Source organism: Mirounga angustirostris, unplaced genomic scaffold (genome assembly GCF_029215605.1).
Source record: "Mirounga angustirostris isolate CCGP_5_RB_7025 unplaced genomic scaffold, mMirAng1.0.hap1 SCAF_7, whole genome shotgun sequence".
NCBI classification, from domain to species: domain Eukaryota; kingdom Metazoa; phylum Chordata; class Mammalia; order Carnivora; family Phocidae; genus Mirounga; species Mirounga angustirostris.
This window is the reverse complement of record NW_026991715.1, coordinates 59959018-59978997: the sequence shown is the minus strand read 5'-3', so window position 1 is coordinate 59978997 and position 19980 is coordinate 59959018. Positions and strand designations below refer to the sequence as shown.

General features: G+C 50.1%; 1 protein-coding gene across 11 annotated transcripts in view; it reads left to right on the top strand.

Annotated features, from left to right (window-relative positions):
* The window catches only part of LHFPL2 (LHFPL tetraspan subfamily member 2), a 155929-nt gene that overhangs the window by 114630 nt on the left and 21319 nt on the right, over positions 1-19980 (top strand). For 10 of the 11 annotated variants that reach the window (XM_045897080.3, XM_045897075.3, XM_045897059.3 and 7 more), the window contains one exon: positions 15683-16316. In XM_045897080.3, the coding sequence (XP_045753036.1) occupies positions 15887-16316 (430 nt within the window). In that variant the 5' untranslated portion in view covers positions 15683-15886. Of the gene's footprint in view, positions 1-15241; positions 15326-15682; positions 16317-19980 lie in introns of those variants that run through there. The other variant, XM_045897085.3, reaches the window with a different exon arrangement.

Sequence of the window (19980 nt, the reverse complement as noted above, 5' to 3'; positions counted from 1 at the left end):
GAGTTTCTTTCTTGATAGAATTTGGATGAGGAAGCCAGACTCAAAGTTCATCCTAGTTCCTTGCGATCATTATGAAAAGTTCACAAATAATCCTGTCCATGAAAAAGTGAATTTGAATGGGGAAGAGGGGGCTGTTAGAACATAGGTTAATTTTAATTCTTTTGTTTAAAATTCATCATACTAAATAGCTGGCAGATATGCCAGGATTAAATCTCATTCTCCCATTCAGCCACTATTTCTACTTACATACCCCCCAAACACAGGAGGGTTATCCACCACTCTATTTTGCTTAGAATATGAGGAGGGTCAGCATCATCCAGCCCTTCAGCCTTCCTCTCAGAAGTGTTGTTATGCACCCATCTGGGGTTATCCAACAGAAACAGGAATAACCCTCACCTTCTTTTCCCCCAACTGCAGTTTTCCCTTCAATTTACTTCCCAGCCATTATGTTCCTGATCAAACCTTATCATAGTTTTTCTCAAGATTCTTCCCCCTTCCCCCCCAATACTGCCTGCCCTGATCCACCATGGTGAGTTCTCAGTGGCTGGTCCTGCCCCTCGGTGGCCTGAGTCTATCTGGTCTGTTTCTTGATTCCCCTTGAGAGCAGTGAGTGCGTCTCCTCCCGCCCATCCTGTCTGGACTCCATGACCCACTATGTTGCTCTGCACACCTTGGACAGTCAGATCTTGCGCAAGGTGTTAGTTTCTAGAGGGAACTGTCTTGTCTTACCTCTTGAGAGCTTGAGTGCTCGGTTGCTAATCCCAGTGATAGATAAGGGTAAATAAATGCATACGAATAGAAATTCTCTGGTTTGGGAAGCTGGCAGATGAGACTCCTTGTTAAGTGCTTTAGTTTTAGCAGAGATTTAATGAGCATTATTTTCAAAGAAGGGTGAAGGAAAAAAAATCACGCAATCAGATATTCTGGGTCCCGGGAAAAAGAAGAGCTATTTTTGCAGAATACTGACAGTTTCAGCATTACCTCAGGAATCCATTACTTCTGTCCTGTTAAGCTTTGGGCCCTGGGTTTCTCCGCGGGGGTGGGAGGTGTTTCTGTATGTGTGCACAACTCGTTCATCAGCTTCTTAGCACCTGCTCATAGCCGGCCTTCCAGACGGGCAGGGCGTTTTTATCCCTGCCCGTATCCCAGGGGCATAATCGGCTTCAGCCCTTGCTTTTATGAGTGGCTACCTCTGCTAAAGGGCATTTTGGAACAAAGGTCAGGAAGTTAGGAGGCGTGAAACTGGACGTGTTCTTTTTGGGAGTGTTGTTCTTGTTGTTGACAGAGCTTTACTGTCACAGCCATGCCGGCAGCCTGCCTGCCAAGTTAGGATGGATGTGGCTGACCGCCAAATAATTTGTCTTACCAGCACCTCTTACCCTGGCCTTTGCTATCTGTGATTATCATTTCTAATCAGATCATTTTTACTGAACCTTCGTAAACGATTGCCTTTGACAGCATTGGGACCAAAATTTAAAAAAAAAATTTTTTTTTTTTAATTCATCCATGATCTCACTGATAATGCCAAGGAAAATTGAAAATCACTTTAAATTAACGTCAGCTCAGCGGCTTCATCGCCAGGGCTGTTGGGTTGGCGTGCTGAATTTTTAAACATCATTTGAATCACTTGGTTGATCATAACAAAACAAGACATTTTATTAGGTCATTAATAAGAGTACTTATCAGAAATAAGTGCCCCTGGATGGATGCAAATCAGCCTTCTGGGGCCATTTATAACTGAGGAGAGAATTACACTGCCTGACTTTAATAATTCACCAAAGAACAGAGAATAAACAGCAGCAAACATTAATTTTATAGGACAGCTTCATATGGTTTATGTTTTGAAATAAAAGGGATATGACTTTTGACTCCTGCCTGAAACTAAACTCCTTCAAAAGAAGTGTCTCCTGTTGCTCGCTTCTCCAGCTGGAGACTTCATACTAAGGAGCATTGGTGAGTCAGCTGGTGCCCTTCCTAAAATATGTAAGAAACCAACATCTAAATACTTCAAAACGATTCGAACTTTGTATTCTATCATGTCCTCTGGCATATGGCCATGAAATTCTTCATGATCAAGCGTTTTACCTGTCTAGGACGGGTAGCAAAAGTATCTAAGAAAGAGAGCACCCTTTTTATGACCATGAATTTTCAGAACTGAATAAGGGTGCTTCAGTTGCAGGATCCATCTCTGAAGCTAAGGACAGGAGGGGGCCTCCTTTGTAGCTGTTAGCCCAAAGACTGGAGTGGGGACTGCTCCGCTGTGTTTCCAGGAATGAGAGACACTCTGAAGCGGGAAATGAAAGGTCAGAGCTGGGTTCCTCCACCACAGGGAGAAAACAAGAAGACCATGAGAAGAGGCAACCAGTGTAGGCCACACCGTCTGACCATGGCCCTTGAACACGTCCCTGTGCGCTGCCCAAGGGCATGTCCCCCAGTCCCCGGTCTACTCAGCACTGTGATCAGATGTGCCCTTCTTTTCTGCCACCTTTTTTTTCCCCCCTGTGAGCTAAGGGAGGGGCATAGGGAGAGGGAGACTCCCTGCTGAACGGGGGGCTTGATTTCACCACCCTGAGATCATGACCTGAGCGGAATTCAGGAGTCAGACATTTAACCAACTAAGCCACCCGCGTACCCCTCTTCTGCCACCTTTAAGCCACTGCGCTTGGCATTCCTGCAGGGTCTCCCCTCTGCCATTCCCCCTCTAGAAGAATAGGACTTGGGGTGCCGCCTGCCCCAGGGGAGCCCCTAGTCTTGGAGAAGGTGGTAAGAGGTGGTCTGGTGCTTGAAATGACAGCCTTTGGGCACCAGAACTGACAGTGGTGATCTGCAAACCCATCCCTGTCGCTTTGTGCCTGAGCTGTTGAAACCAGGACAGTTCAGCGACTGTCTGCCCACAGGCCGGTTAGGCGAGAGCCTAGACCAGCACCCGAGTTTTCCCAGCTTCCTGTCTAGTGCTTTTTTCCCACCCGTTAGTGATGCTGTGATTTTTTTGGGGGGGGGGGGGCTTGTGGAGACAAAGAGCCTTTTGAGAGCAGAAAAATAAATGTTGACCAACAGGATAATAATAGTAGTGGTTTCTACCACCTAATGACCGTTTGCAGTCTTACCTCACTTTACCTGCACGGTCTTGCATCCTTTGTAACACCCTGTGAGGTACGTACTTTGATCAGCTCTGCTTCAGAGAAGTGAACCTCGTTGTCCACAGACACAGAGCTAGTTATGGTCAGGGTGACAGGGTTGAAGGAGGATCTGGGTCCAAGCCGTATCCTTCCTGCTCTGTGACTCCTTTTACACGGAAAAGACTGGGGTTTGAAGGTGAGGCAAATTACCACATGCCAGGTGGGCCTTATAGAACAGGAAGGTCGAGGGTGCCTGGGTGGCTCAGTCGGTTAAGCGACTGCCTTCGGCTCAGGTCATGACCTGGAGTCCCTGGATCAAGTCCCGCATCGGGCTCCCTGCTCGGCGGGGAGTCTGCTTCTCCCTCTGACCCTCCCCACTCTCATGTGCTCTCTCTCAAATAAATAAAATCTTTAAAAAAAAAAAAAAAAAAAGAACAGGAAGGTCGAAATGGCAAAAGGGATGCCTCAGGCACGACCCCCAAAGTGGCCGTTCTGATTCAAGTCAGGAGGTGGGGAGGCTGGATCCTGTTCCAGGGAGGGTGGGCCATGTGCCGGGAACACTGAGCATGCGCCAAGCCCTGCCCTGAGCTCGTTATTTCTTTTAACTTCGTGATCCTCACAACAAGCCTCTGGGGTAGGTTCTATTGGCGTCCCATTTTGCAGACGCAGGAACTGAGGCACAGAGGCAGGTCTGTGTCAGAGTCACCATCTAGGAAGTGGTAGAATCAGGATTTAAATCCAGGCAGTCTGGCTCCAGACCAAATCCCTCCCTGGTGCTGCCTTTCTAGGGGATCTCATTGGCCTGGGAGGGCAGAGCAGTGGGCGTCGTAGGAACTCTGAGAGGGTGACTCTTGAGCCCACCCTCCTCCTGTGCATGAGCCTGAGAGACTCTCCCCAAAACACTGTGCAGGAACCCGGAGTTATTAGCCACCCTGCTCACGGGAGAGCCTGGCAGCTGGGATGCAGAGGAAAGGACTTACTCTGCCAGATAAGGGTGTCTTCTCCCGAAGCCTGCAGTGGTCAGGGCTGTGGGGAATGGTTTGCTGTCACAAAGTCTGTCAGTTCTTACAACTTCAGCGGATTCTGTGTCAACATCTTGGGGATGCTCCATTTTATTACCTAGCCAAACACGTTCTATTTTTTTTTCCCTCTGCTGATTCCCCCAGGCCTCCCGCCTTGTACCTTTCTCTTATGGAGCCATGTGGGTTCTCAGTGAGTCATACCCTACAGCCAACCTGTGCTGGGGGGCCGGAGGGGATGGTGCCAGGAGCCCACTGTGGCACCTGGTGTCCATAGCGCTGGACAGGCCTGTAAACCAGGACAGGCTTCCTCTTTGCCCACCTTGTTTATCAGCCCTTACAGGGGAGAAGCTGGGGAACAGAGGGTTGGGACATATCTTCTTCTAGAAATGAACCTAATGTCTTTTCTGCTCCCAGGCTTTCTAGCACTTTTGCTTTTGTTTTTAAGCATCCTGGTCTTCTGACACATACTCCCTTTTCTGAGACGTCCAGTTGAACTTTCTCTCTGTTCACTATGCCTCACTATTGTTAGAAACTGTAACAGTGAATCCCTGTTTCCAGAAAGAAAGTGCTGGGTCCTATGATCAAGTACAAGGGTTCAGACTTCCAAAATACCGGGGGTGTGCTCTGACCATCTTGAACTTGGAGTCTGCACTGACTCCATCGAGCCTGCAGTGAGGAAAGCTCCGGGGGCCTCCTCCGCCTGGTACCTCCCTGTCACTAGGCCAGCTCGGCAGTGTGGGCCTAGGCCGCCGCCGCACCGCGGGACTGCTCTCCCTTTGCCAATACCTGAAGCTGCTGGTAACCGTGCATCGAACATGTTTTCCCTCGAAGAGTGTGCATCCCTTTGGGAGCTGTACTTAAGCCCCCCCTGTTTCCAAAACAGTGGGAATTCCTCTAGTTAATAAACGAAGGAAGCGTAAACCTGCTTATGGTTTTGAATTTGGCATTCTCATTAGGGAAAGGTGAAAAATGCTGGGTAGCTCACTCTCTGGCTATGAAATCACTGAAATGGACAGTGGTTAATGAACTGGGTGTGGATGCGGTGTACAAATCCGTCTGGCTGATTTTTTAGAGGTTTAAAAAAAATCTAACATTGCAAATATGTGTATACGTGCACATTCGTGATCACACAGTATTTCGTGGGTCTTAAATATATGAGAGAAGGAAGTCTCTAGAGAGGGGAGATTTTTGATGCCTAGAGTTATAAAGAGTCGTGTTTGTGAGCACCTACCTCACCCATCTTATTCTAGGCTGCGTGTGTGTTGGGTACATAAAGCCTTAGGCCGATGTCCATTCCCTGTCCAAGCTCACTGGCATTCAGGAAGCGTGTCTACACCAGACAGGATGGTTCAGACCAGAGGCTGCAAGTCATATCTTCAGTTGCAAAGAGCCAGTATTGGTGTGAGTGAAGTAATAAAAAACGAGTTTGAGCATTTCAGTGGTGCTCTTAGAAATATGAGCGTAGTCTACAATGGACTTTGGCCTTTTCCTTTAACTCATTTAAAAACTTGTTAAAATTCCACTGCTGCTTAGCAATGTTGGTTAGAAACAGAATTGACTTAAGTGAGAATAGAAAAGGTTGGAAAAGAAAAAGGTGAGGAAGGACTAGCACTGTCTTGGTTTCTGGGTAAATCCTAAATTATCCTCTTGGTTTTTAAGGATGTGGGTTGTCTTGCATCTTTAGGCCCAGTTCACTGATAATTTCGTGGCTAACTAGAAAGAACATCACTCTGCTGAGAGCTTTGCAAGCAGACCAGATGGCGGCGGGTGGCGTTGTGATGGGCTTGTTTCAAGGCGGTTCTGGGTGAAGTCTGCCGCGGCAGGGAGCGGCTCCTGCCCTGTGCCCTTCGGGAAGTTCCTGGGTGGAGTTTCGGTTCGCAGGAGGGAACCCCTTCTCTGAGTCATGCCCCTGCCCTGTCCCCTTGGCCTCTAAGAGGAGGTTTCTACGGTACTTCCACTCACACCCGTCACCTCCCTAACGGCTGGTGGAACCTTGGCACGGAGGCTCAGGTTGAACATTAACCACTCTGGTTTTCTTGTGTTAATAACACTAATGGGTGAGATTTTCAGTGCCTGTGTGTGTGTGTGTTGGGGGGGGGGGATAGAAGGAAAGAACTGTTTTTGCTGTTTTTTAACTACCACAGACTATTTCCAGATTAACGTTTTTGTCTGGCACTTAGTACTGAGTTTATAAAATGATACCATATTGCTGTTTAAAAAAAAAGGACTCAGTTCAAAAAGAGGCAATACCGAAATTTTAAAAACTTCATTTTTAAACGACAGATATTCTCAGGAGTTGTTGGCAGTCTTCCTCACGAAAGCCACCGGTTCTCACCCTCATGCCATCTCCGGAATGGCCGCATTCCTCGATGGAATATTCTGGTTCTCACGGTAGAGATTACATGAGAAAATGTCAAGTGTGGTCATGGCTCTTTGTCCCCCTGCGACTCTCTGCCTCCACCTTGTGCCTCCGGACTTGTCGTTCTCGCACCTCTGGCGGCTGCGCATCCTGGGCCGCCGCGACCTCTTGTTCCGCAGCCGGAGCCTCGGGGTCTCGGTCCTGCCCTCTGACCTCAAGGGTCTCTGGTCCCCCGTGCCCGTGGGTACCTCCCTCCAGCCCCGTGGTGGCCAGCTCCTCCGAGAGACCCGCCCTGCCGCGTGTTGCCGCCCTGGTTTGGGCCCTGCGGCGACCAGCTGCTCCCGCAGGGCTCCCCGGAGGCGGCGCGGGCCCAGCCTCCCGGTCGGCTCGGCGCGCAGCTGTCCCGCACCGCGGGGGCGGCGTAGCCGTGGTCCTGGCCGGGGCGGCGGGAGCCGGCGGGAGCCCCCCCCGGTGGAAGAAGCAGCAGAGAAGGGGAAGCTGAGGCAGCTCCTCGTAAGAGACCTCGGAGAAGCGCCCGATGTGGGAAGTGTCTTCAGGCTGGTCCTCTGAGTCACTTTAGAAAAGTCCCCACTTACTCAAAAGGGAATTTTTCTTCTTTCTTAGTACTTCCATTTATTAACCCTAAAATAAATACAGTGAGAGCAAAGCCCATATTGGAGCAGCTTACCTCACTGAATTGTTCAGGGAGTGCTCCTGAGACGGTGGCCAAGCTTTAATGTTTCTCATTTATTACCGTTAAATGCTGGCAGTTCTTTGCCCTGTGTGTGGGGTAGAACGTGGCGAAGTGGGATCGAACCTGCCACCAGAGAGAGTCCAGACCGGCAGCTACTCGCATTCCAGCAGGAGCACGGCCCTCACATCCCAGCAACTGGCAACAACACTGGTTTGGGGCCCACACTGCCTGTGTATCAAGGATCAGGGGCCCCTGCTTCGTGCCGTCAGGGACCCAGGCGGATGGGGAGGCCTCTGTCTGAGGTGTTTTCGACCTCATGGGAGAGGTAGGAGAGCGGGAGAATAAGGCACCAGCTCATAAACTTAGAAGTGGTACGGGTCGCTTCTCAGTGGTTTGGCTGAGGCCAGTGCTCTGGGCAGGCTTGATGGGGATGGGGAGGGAAAAGAGAACCCTCCTCCAAGAGAGACAGAGTATATTTGAAAGAGGAGTACAGTATTCCACAAAAGCTTCCAAAGAAGCTTCCAGTCAGAATGGGGCTCTTGTTCTAGTTGATTCTTGGGTTCTCTGGGTTTGTGTGAGACTCAGAAATAACAGATGGCATAATCCTTTCCGTTTATCATGTTTGGCTTTTCTCAAGCTGTTGGAAGGGAACCTGGCGGATGGCATCATATCCCGTGAACAGAAGTGATTCTTTCTGCCTGTGTCTGGAAGGGACTAGAAAGCCTACAGTTGCTCTGAGAGTGAACGTCCATGCTCCCCGCCCTGGGAGAGGCTGCCCAGCTGTCCACTTAGACAAGCCAGAAGCCTGTTCCCGGAGGGTTATTTATTCTCAGAGTTGAGGGCATTTGGAGTCTCTGGTGTTCACTGGGTGTTCATGAAGAAGGAAGTTATATATCTTGATTTTTATGCACAAGTTCTAAGTTATTTGTTTTCCATCCTTTGTTACTTTTCTCCATTAAAACACTCTACTTTCTTATTGATTCTGAGAAAACTCAGGAGGCTCACTTTAAGACTTACATTTTGCCTGGTATCACAGAATTCATTATGAACTTGAAAACACCTTTAGTTTAAAATTATATACAACAGAGACACTGAAAGGCAACCCTTGAAGTTCAAGCTCTAATTCCATTGAAACAAACCGAAAACATGTGGACCCCACAGTAGGTGGAGGGCATAGGCATATGGCCCCTGGCTGACAGGCGGTGCGCGAGATTAGACATCAGCGTCTACCTGGGAGACTGATTCTTCAGTCCCTCCTGTTTGACAGAGTAGAAGATCCGTAAAGAAAGACTTGCTTTCTAAAGATTTTTAGATGGTGAGGTTTGTACAAGGAAAAAGTTAAGAAGTAAGTTAGGTGGGCTTCAGAAATCTCAAAGAAGGGATCGTGTAGAAAATAGGACCAGACGAGTAGACCTGCTCCCTCTGGGTGCTGATGTCTCGGGGAGGAAATATAAAAATGACACTTTCAGAAATGGGTGCTCAGCAAGCAGATGGATCAGATACAAGAGGAGTGCAAGTGGGCATCAAGAAGGCCTTGTGAGGAGCAGAGAATTAAAGGACACACCTGACAATGAGCAGGAGCTCACCGGGTGCTCCGAACCGAGAAAAGAAAAGGCTCGGTCAGTTGCTTTCGGAGGGTGGGCCCTGCTGCCCTGGAGGGGCCATCAGGCTGCAGACACCGCTGAGAGGGTCAGCCAGAGAGGAAAGCATCTGGTCAAGGGAGCCAGGCTGGGGTCGGCGAGTAACCAGAATGCCTGCGCATTCCCTCGGTCTCCTTGGGAAGTTCCTTGAGGTTTCCTGGCATTTGGAATGGCCAAGGCCCCCTGAGCATATATTGAGTGGACAGCCCAGCTCGGGAGGAGGGGAGTTTGAGAGAAATAGAGGCCATGTGGCCAAACTTGCAGTTGTCTGAGGTAGTGCAAGACCCTCAGGGAGGTAAAGGCAGCAGCGAATGACCTCCTGCTCTTAATAAGCTGGGAGCCCCATTCTGCCATTTGCAGAAGAGATGACTGAAAACAATAGCTGACTTCTGTGTGTGATCCAAACAGACTCTCAGGGCCCCTGAAGAGGCAGGGTCCAGGGCACTGTCCCTGAGTGTGTTCACTCTGGCAAGTTGGGATCCGCATTCTGTCAGCTTGCCATCTTGGGACACACAGACTAGTGTGGACCGTAAACAGAAATTCAGAAAAACGACTAAATATGTACTTAATGTAGTAAATACTATGACTGTCCATCCAGATTGTAGAACATGGCTTACTCATTAGACCTTCGTAAAAAGCAACGGCTTTAGCAATCTGTTTCATGTTGCACCTGCAAATGTCAGCCCTGCTCTATGCACGAAGCCTCCGGAAAGGGGTTCTCACCGTAAACACTGCTGACATTGCCTCTTTGTGGGGCTGCCCTGTGCCCTGCAGGCCGGTCAGCAGCATCCTTGGCCCACTAGATGCCAGGAGCACACCCTCCCCTCCCGCCCCAAGTTGTGACAAGCCCGGAATAGCTCCACACATCACCGCATGTCCCCTGCAAGGGGGAGGGGGCTAAATCATCCTGGTTGAGAGCCAGGGCAGGAGTTTTCCGGGTAGAGTCAGATGGGAGATGGGGAGGGAGCAAGGAAGGAAATCGTGGCGGCAAGCAGGAGGATGTGAGCGTGCCAAGACTGGAACTCCAAGGACAGCATAAGGATTAGTGCATTGGGGCCCCTTCTTAAATATTGTCAAGAGGACCGCATTTCCACAGTCCACACGTTTGAGGGGGTGGCCAGGGCAATTGAGAGTTCACAAAATCTCCTTTGGGAGCTTTTTTTTTTTTTTTTTTTGAGAATCATTGCAAGGTGCTGAGCTTTTTGGACCAGCCCGGTCCATCAGTTCTGAGAGCTGCCGGCGTGCTCTGAAGAGAAGGTCCTGAACGCTTGAGCTCTTTCATGCTCTACAAGGACCACTGGAGAGCACGTGTATGGGGAAGCAGCTTGCGTCCCTGCAGATTCACTAGCCCATTGACTTCTGTGACATCAGGAGCTGTGCCGAAGACAGGTGGTCTGGCTCTGTCCTCCTGAACTGGGCAAGTCCCTCCTTGGCTCCCTCCCCAGCTCCAAGGCACTGCTGGGGCCAGCGACCTCCCCCCTACCCGGTCTTCGATGGCACCGTGCAGAGAATCTCCGGGGCGCTTGTTAAAAACACACTTTCTGGGCGCCTGGGTGGCTCAGTTGGTTAAGCGACTGCCTTCCGCTCAGGTCATGATCCTGGAGTCCCGGGATCGAGTCCCGCATCGGGCTCCCTGCTCGGCAGGGAGTCTGCTTCTCCCTCTGACCCTCCCCCCTCTCATGCTCTCTCTATCTCATTCTCCCTCTCAAATAAATAAATAAAATCTTTAAAAAAAAAAAAAAAAAACACACTTTCTGGCACCACCTCCAAGAAGTTTGATGCAGTGTGTGGGGACCAGGAACTGAATGTTTTTTAAACCGCAGGAGATGGGGGATGGTCCAGGGACCACACTTCAAGAAGCAGCCTTCTGGAGGGTCTTTCCAACTCTTGGAAGGTAAAAACACCTAAATTCTACTCACCTTATCCTCTTTTTTTTTTTTTTTAATTCTTATGTTAATCCCCATACATTACATCATTAGTTTTAGATGAAGTGTTCCATGATTCATTGTTTGTGCATAACACCCAGTGCTCCATGCAGAATGTGCCCTCCTCAATACCCACGACCAGGCTAACCCATCCTCCCACCCCCCTCACCTTATCCTCTTATCCTTCCAGAAGACACTGGGATGGAGACCATACTGCCAAACAAACCACCAGTGACGTGGGAGCAAAATGCAATCTGCTTGGAAGTGTATTGGTCCTTCGAGTCACATGGGTCACTATAGTAAATTTATTATTTAGTCATATGATCCCATGATTAAAATGATAATCATTAATTAATGCATTAAATTATTTAATCCTCTGATAATGATTGATAATAGCTCAGGTATGTTGAGCACAGTGACCAGGAAGCTCTGCTGATCATTCCTCGTATGCTGTCTCCTTCATTCCTCCCGGCAGCCTCGGGATGAAGATGTTGCTACCCTTTTTTGGCAGAGGAGGAGACTGAGGCGGGCCGGGGTGCAGTGTGAATAGCTTGCCCAAGGACACACAGCTGTGCAGCGGCAGAGCTGAGATTTGCTCCCGAGTCTGTTTACAGAGCTCTTAAAACGCTGCCATGCCAGCTCGCACAGTGTAGTGCCCTTTGCCCAGCGTGGTGTTGGCACCTGATGCCGCCCGCAGCCTGGCTGAGGGCAGGCTGGCCGGCCGAGGGCAGGGTCACAGGGAGGCGGCAGGAGCCCAGGGCTGTCCTTTCTGAGACGGGCGGCTCTGAAGTTAGCGGCAGGATGGCCCCTCCTGCTCGTCACGCAAGAGCTTTCCTCATCACTACAGCCCGGGCTCTGTTGGTTCAAGTCAGTCCTCCTGGAAAGGGCTGCCTCTCTTGAAGGTTGTATCTTACTCCCCAAGCCTGCAGAGCTTTCCCTGCTTTCCTACGTCATATATAAAGTGTGATTCCATTTCAAAGAAATACAGCAACCATTTCTTAGAAGTAAAATCCCTTTGGTAAAGGACTTTTTAAGCTTCCAGGGTGGCATCTCTTAGGACAGGGCTTCTCAACAGTGCTGTCAACACTCAGCCAAAGAGCTCTTCCAAACATACGGAGCCCTGCCCAGCCAGCCTTCTGCATCTCCCTCACCAAAATTCTGATTCTTCAGGGCCACAGAGGACCCCGGGCATGTTGTCTGTCTTGTCTTTCTGTCTCTCCCCCCCATATATATGTGTAAATATATACAGATATATTTATACATGTACACATATACATAATCATGTATGTCTATATATGTATAAAATTATTCTGATTCTGTGTACTCAGTATTATTCCTCCCAAATGTGATGTAGTAGGAATAAACAGTGTTACCTGCAAAGGAGTCTCACCAAAAATATTTAAGCTGATTCTGAACTAGCCTTTAGATTTAACCTCGTTTCTATAAAGCAGGGAATAGAGGACACTTTAAGTGACATCATGAGGAAATGGACAAATCAAGATTGTTGGGTATTCTACAAGGCAACTGGCCTGGTATCTTCAAAAAAAAGTCTCAGTGTCAAGGGAAAAATGCAAACAGGGTTAGGGGATGAAAGGATTGTTTTTTACTAAAAGAAACAAGATACAAAACCAAATGAAGTGCATGAGCCTTGACTGAGTCATGGTTTTAAGGAAACAACTATAAAAAATGGGGCAGGATAGGGAAATTTGAGTGTGGACCAGGCTTTGGATAGAAGGAAAGTATTGTCAGTTTTTTTGGGGGGGTGTTAATTTTATTGTGGTTACGTAGGAAAATGTCTTTATTTTTAGGAGGTGTACGCTACAGTGTTTAGGGTTGAGACGTCAAGACATCTGTGACTTGTTTTCACGTGGTTCAGAAAAAAACGAGTGTTAGCATGAGGCTGTCTACCGCTGTCGAAGCTGAATGTCCATAGTCTGTTCTTTTCCACTTCTGTGTTTGCCAGTTTTCATAATAAAGTAGAAAAAGAGAACCGAAGTGAAGAAGCAAGCTAGTGTTCTTCAAAACTCCGTCATGGCTTCATTCGCGGGCTTCGCTGCTCTCGTAATGGGGGCACACTTGGGGTAGTTGTGACGCACCTGAGTCCTCTCACCTCCTCTGCTCCTCAGTCTCTGTTACGGTCATCTCCCGGCCACCGGGCCCCGGGTAGTTGTGCTCCACCTGCACCTTCTTCCCTGCTCCCTGTGACCCTGTGACGGCAGTGACAGACCCAGTTGAGCTCAGCCTACTACTTTCACCCTTGTTTTAAATATGAGGGCTTTGTGGAGACCTGCCATTTGTCACTTTCCCCTTGCTCTGCATTCTCACTCTAGTATGACTGCAGATCACTACTGTAGGCTTCTGTAGGAGTCTCTTTTTGTTGTTGTTGTTGTTGTTGTTTATTACTCGCTAAGAGGCTTTACTCTGCGGACCTTTGTGAGAATCACAGCAGCATTTTCTGAAAGTCAGAGGACTGTCCAGATGAGGCACAGCCATCAGGGATATGACAGTGAAGTCAGCTGTGCTGGAGTGGAAATGTACGTAGTGGCCTGTGGAGAGAAGACACCCACATGGAAGGTCAGCGAGGGCCTGGTCTTATTGAGTGAGTCGTGGAGAAGCAGGGCGTCCAGGGGACGTCCGTGGAGGCCGTGTTGAGCTCTGTGCTGGGATCCCCACAGTTCACAACATCTGTCATGAGGATCTGTTTCCCCTTTGATATGGATGTTGTGCCAGCAGGGGTCTGTCCTTGCACATGGGACGTGGCCAAACTGGGACACTCTACAGAGCACAGGCTCCTGGTGAAGCCCCTTGATGCGTTTCCAGATTTTCCCTTGTCCTGTCGATCTGAGGACTTTTTTTGGATCCCCAGGAAAGCCGGTCAGTCAGCCTTGTGTGGTACGGCCATCCCACTTAGTTATTAGCAGACTAGGCTGGAGAGAGCAAAGCATGTTAGCTCCCTCTTCCAAACAGGAGAATAAAAGCCTCCTTCCAGACATGCCGGCCTGGATGTGAGAATTTGGTGCCGTAGATGGGGGATTGTTTTAGCACGGACAGACAGAGAACTGCATTTTGTGAACTTAACCACTCGGCTCCCTAAATAATCCTGCCCTAAATGTGGCCCGGACCGTTTTGCTAAGCCTGAATGTGCCACCTTCCGTTCCCCTGAAGTTTCACACCCTTTCTCTTCGTAAGTGGCGACCTGACTGCAGGCCTGACTCTGAGCCGAGCTTGCTGCCCAGGACAGTGGACACGCGACACGGTCATGAAGATCCAGGTCAGCGGAGAGGTTGTAGCAGAGCCCCGAGGCTCTGTAGGAGCACAGACACACACAAGTTTTATATTCATCTTGAAAATTGTCCAAAGGCAATTTGACAGACTCCAGAACTCCTCGAGTGGAACCCGCTTCTCCCTTCACGTGCTCAGCGGAGCCGCACTCAGCAAACACACGCACACGCACACGCACACTGACAATTACGAAGGGCCTACGTCCTTACTACTGTGTTAGGTAATTTCCCAAAAGAGCATCTTGTGTAACTAGAATGATAGGAGGATTTGTAAATGTGCCGTGTTATAGGAGATAAATAGCAATCTCTCACTAGCATGTCTACTAGTGTGGTGTGGACGCCTTGACTCTGGGCTTCCTTATTTCCCCACTGCCCTTCCTCGTCACTAACTCCGTGCCCCACCACACTGGGGCTCTTTCTGGTTCTCGTGAGGTTGACATGACCTCAGTTTAATAATGTCTAATCATTCACAACACAGCCTTGTGCCCAGATGTCAGATGTGAACTGTGTGATTCTTCCTGACCTTGGAGAAGGGGCAGCAAATGGGGCGGCCGAGGAGCACGGTACCCCTGTCTCAGGGTTCAGGCCCCTCTCAAGGAGGTTTGAGCCGTTAGAGCAAAGCCCTCTGGTAATGAAGCCATTTGTCCCTGGGAAGAGAATGAGCCCTTGTGCGACCAGAAACAATGGGCATGTTGAGTTGCAGACCTGGGGTGAGCGGAAGCTCAGGCAGAGGCACATGGTCGCTGAATTGGGACAGTTCAAGGAATGCATTCTTCCTCGGCAAGTTTCTGGCAACAAGTCTCCTCAGTGGTAATGACAGTTAGCCAGTGGTCATTAATGCCTCTGTTTTGAGGGATTTCCCCGAGTACGTCATGACTCTTCAAGGCTTTCTGATTTTTTCTTCTTTGAGTTTTAATTAGTGTAGTTTTTTGTCCAGAAATCACCCTGTGAGAAATGAATAAAAATAAGTTTGGGGAGCAGTGTGTTGTTATTTTTCATAGTGTTGTTTCCTTCTATAAATTCTCACTTACCTACGAAGCAAACCCTCACTCTCCGGTCTCTGCCACTAATTTGATTCCCAGGCAGTAAAAGTGGGTGTTGCTGCCCTGTCTCTAAGCAAAAGCTTTTGGTGCGAGTTTTTCAAAACTCACCTCATCTCGTACCAAGACAGCAGGCAGAGAGTCCCTGTGAGCTTTATAAAAGCACGGCCAGGCCGTCGGCAGCGTTCCTTGCCTGCAGGTCCTACGGAGATCTATCTGGCTCTCCGTGCCGTTGACCTTGTCTGGTAAGAGATGGTGGAGCAGGAGCCCCATCCCGAGAGTGCCGCGGCTCTGGCGGGAGCTCCTGTGCCGAAGGGTCGGCCCCCGCCGGCCCGGAGAAAAGGGAACCGCCGCACCCAGGGCGCGAGAGCTCGCCGAGAATGGGAACAAAGAAGCCCGGTGACGGCGCGCGCCGGCCGGGCCCGGGATCTGCTCCGGCGGGGCTCCGGCGGGCGGGCGCCGAGCGGGGAGGGCTGGGGAGCGCGGGGAGCAGCCCCGCGGCGCCCGCACACTTGGCTTCGGGGGCCGCGCGCTCGCGGGCGCCGGCGCCGCGGGGCGGAGCCTGGCCGCCGCTCACCGCCCTCCTGCCTTCCCTCCCGTAGGTGAGGCCGCGCTGCGAGCTCGGACATGGCAGCATGACGGCCCGGCGCCGCGCTGCCAGACGCCGGCCAGAGGGAGCCCCAGGCTGTGGGAGCGAGCGCCCGGAGCAGCGACTGCTTCCGGAGGCCGCCTGAGCCTCCCTCCCCACCCGCTGGCTGTTCTTCCTCACCCCGTGGACTCCTGACTTCTCCGCCTGGAACATCAATATGTGTCATGTTATTGTCACCTGTCGCTCGATGCTCTGGACCCTCCTGAGTATTGTGGTGGCGTTTGCAGAGCTCATTGCCTTCATGAGCGCCGACTGGCTCATCGGCACAGCCAAGGGTCGCCGCGGCGCCGAGCCCGACGACCGGAGCGGAGGCTCGTCGGAGCCCTACCACCCGACCTTGGGCATCTACGCCCGCTGCATCCGCAACCCCGGCGTGCAGCACGTGCCGCGGGAGACGCTGTGCGGGCCCTACGCCGAGAACTTCGGCGAGATTGCCAGCGGCTTCTGGCAGGCCACCGCGATCTTCCTCGCCGTGGGCATCTTCATCCTCTGCACCGTGGCCTTGGTGTCCGTCTTCACCATGTGTGTGCAGAGCATCATGAAGAAAAGCCTTTTCAACGTCTGCGGGTTGCTGCAAGGGATCGCAGGTAAGCGCGCGGGGAGACGGCGGGGCCCTCGCTGCGCGTGCTGCGCCCCCGCCGCTCTGGTGCGCCCCTGCGGGTTTGGAAGGCCGGCTCCCGTCCGGCACACGGGCTTGGCAAAGGCTGTTCCAGGCAACAGGAGTGTGCTGCCCTCGCGCTCCCCTTCCCCTGTTACACTCTCGCCTGCTCTTTCTCTCCCGTGTTCCTCTTCGCTCATTTCCCTGGGTTTCCTTAGAGTGACTACTCCTACTGTTTTGCTTTTCCCATTACATTAAAAAGCATGCTTTCCAGAAAGTCCGTGCATCCCACTGAGGAAATTCGGTGAGAGAGGCCCCCCTGCAGCAGGCCGCGTGTGCTGGGAAGGAGGGCATGTGCGCGTGCGGCCTCCAGGCCAGGGCAGGGGTCCCGCCGCGCGCCCAGCCCCGTGCCCAACCGCAGGATGATTTCAGCTTGGGGACGGGAAGCAGCAGGCTGGGAAGGACGGAGTATCGGCGGCTCTGTGTTTAATCACGGTCGGGTTTACACGGTCTGTCTCCCGGAGTCTGGCAGAAGGTTCTGTGCATTCAGATCCGAAAATACAAACTAACTGTTCCACTCTCAGGCAATCCCTCACTAATGAGCTTGTTAGAAATTGGTGGAAAGAAGAGTATGCGCCCTTTACAGTGATCCCAGAGGGGAGGCCGGGAGCTGCGAGGAAACTTCCACGCGCACCAGCACTTCCACAGCCTTTCCCCTATGGGTTTGAAACGTGGATCCTGAGCCAAGCGGGTATCACTCAGTCTGTCTAGGCTCAAGGGATTTGTTCTGGATGGCAGAAGTAAACACACGTAGACACGCAGCAGTTTGAAGATATCCTCAAGGAACTAAAGGACTAGACTCTCGCTTTGATTTTTCAGGGGGGGGGGATCACTTTTTAAACAGAACCAAGGCATTTGTTAATCTGAACTCCAACAGGAGAGCAGTAATCCCCCCACAAACCCTAACTGAAGGGCACAGGTGACTCATCCCTCAGCAAATCCTAAAGCTTTGTGCATGGGACTCTTCAACAGCGAAGGTAAAGCACTGAGCCTGGTGTCCAGGGCTGTGAGGAAACAGACCCCAAGTGAATTAACTCTAGTCTGCCTAATAGCAAACTCTTGAGCTCAGCAGGGCTGGCTTCCAAATCAGCAGATCAAACCAACAGTTATTTTCCAGGCAGCTGATAAGATAATGTTTGCTGTTCGTCCAATCTTAGGGGAGCCACCCTATATATGTGTGTGTGGTGGTTGGTGGATAAGGGGCCTAGAGAAATGAGAGAGGGCCTGCTGCACAGTCCTGATCTGTTTCCATGGGGGATAGACTTCTGGGGCCCCCATTTCTCTGAGAGGACTAGCTGAACAACGAAGGACTCGAGCACTCCTAGGCATTCACAGAATTTGGGAGGCCAGGATTCTAATTTTCAGTTTTGCTTGAGATAAATGCTTGGCATTCCTCATCTGAAAAATAGGGACATTGGAAAATATGACCTTACCTTAGATTTTTTTTTTACCTTAAATTTTTTAATTCTGTGAAGCTCATTATTCCTTTTTATTCACTTCTGAAATCTGAAGTGTATCCCCTTCAGCTTGGCATTTTACCTCCAAGCTACATTAAATAAGATTCATCTTTTTCTTGTCAGAGAAGTGCCCCTACTTTATTGCCCTGAGACACACAGTGCCTCAGAAGTATGTGCATATATGCTGCGTGTATCTTAAAACTTCTGCTGAGAAGTATTACCAAAGGCTTTTGAAAAGCCAGAATAAACAGGTGGACGAAGAGAAGGCAGCATACACAATTTATTAATCCTGTCGAAGAGCCTGGGTTGACCAGAGAAGTGGATTTCTGTGTAATTTTTCCTTACTGTGTATATTTCCACGTCCGTGGTGATTCATGCCTTTACGATGAATTTTATCTAAGTGCTGGTATGCAGGCAAAATTCCTGGTTTGTCATCCCTAAGGATGTTTTTCATCCTGAGAAACTTAGTTCATTCTAGCACTCCTAGCCATCCATAGTACAAATGGGGCATCTTGGGCCATAACACCTTAAGCTGTGTTTTACAGTCACTCACAAGCAACTTATGGTTACCCTTTCAGTCTTACAGACTATTTACATGCAGGTTTGGGGGGGGGTACAAAGGGAGAGGGAGAGAGAGACTCCCAAGCAGGCTCCATGCCCAGCACGTAGCCCGATGTAGGGCTCGATCCCATGACCCTGAGCTCATGACCAGAGCTGAAATCAAGAGTCAGATGCTTAACCAACTGAGCCACCCAGGCACCCCCATGCAGTTTTTAATAAGGTGTTAGTCCAGTGAACTCAGTCTCTAAGAATGAGGATTAGTCCAAGAAATCTTTTGGTGCTCTTGTTTGCTATTTCACATAAATGACAGGAGTGTTCATTTTGGCACAAAGATCAGTATATGTCGTAGGAATTATTCATACACTCCCGTGAATTATTCCTGACTTCTCCGTCCGTCCCTCTCTCTCTCTATATCAGGCCTCTGGGAAGAAGGGTTGAAAAGAAGGAAATAGTAGCATACCTGAGGTGCTAGTCACCTGTCTGTCCCAAAAGTCTAGATTTTCTAAGAGAACTTTCTCCCCACCCCTCTCACTTAGGTTCCCTGTGAATACACCCAGCATCTCAGAAAGTCTGAAATTATTTAAAATTTTGAATTGGCAAGAGGCAGAGATTCCTATAAGCCAGACCATGTCTCTAGAGCCCACTGACCTAAGGCTAAGGACTGAAGTACAAGAAGGAGTAGTCTCTCCACCTAGCCTAGCAGCTGTTGAGCAGAAACATGGGTGAGATGGACTACGTACTAGGCAGGTGACTCCCTCATGGTGCGGGGAGGGGGCACATCTGTAAGGGATGCTTGGTGGGCTCTTTCTCTCCTAATGGAGGTCTATACTGGCTAGTTCAAGCCAACAAAATGGCAGCCATAGTCCTTGAATCTCTGGCTGAGAAAGTTGCCCCACCAGTGTCTGAAACAGCTGACTTGCTTTCTCTCCTCTTGGCCAATATGTAATAGCATCTGGGCAGCCCCAGCCTCAGCCAAGTACTCGGTGCAGCTGCGAGCGTCAGTCTCCCCCCGCCCCCAACCCACCACACACCCCCACGGTTCTCAGCCCCGCATCTATGTGACATGGGAACAGATGGTGAGAAAGAAGCTGTTGCCAGCGCATTCTCTGGAAATACACTCAGACTGTGTTTGCTCTTAAAACTTTCATTTTGGCAAAAATAACATTTTTTTAAATGTAACGAAGAAAAATTACAAGATACTGTAAGCATATTCCTTACTATGACTAATTTTAAAGAATAAATAGGCCTTAGGTTTGTGTAGCCTCATTGTCTATAGAAAGTGTAACATAAATTATCAAAATCTGGGTATTTTGATTTTAGAAGTGGATGTGAAAGAATTTGCTACCTCAGTGGAACTCTCAGAATCTACGTTACTTATAAATAATAAGAAGATGCGAGGCGCCTGAGTGGCTCAGTTGGTTAAGCGACTGCCTTCGGCTCAGGTCATGATCCTGGAGTCCCTGGATCGAGTCCCGCATCGGGCTCCCTGCTCGGCAGGGAGTCTGCTTCTCCCTCTGACCCTCCTCCCTCTCATGCTCTCTGTCTCTCATTCTCTCTGTCTCAAATAAATAAATA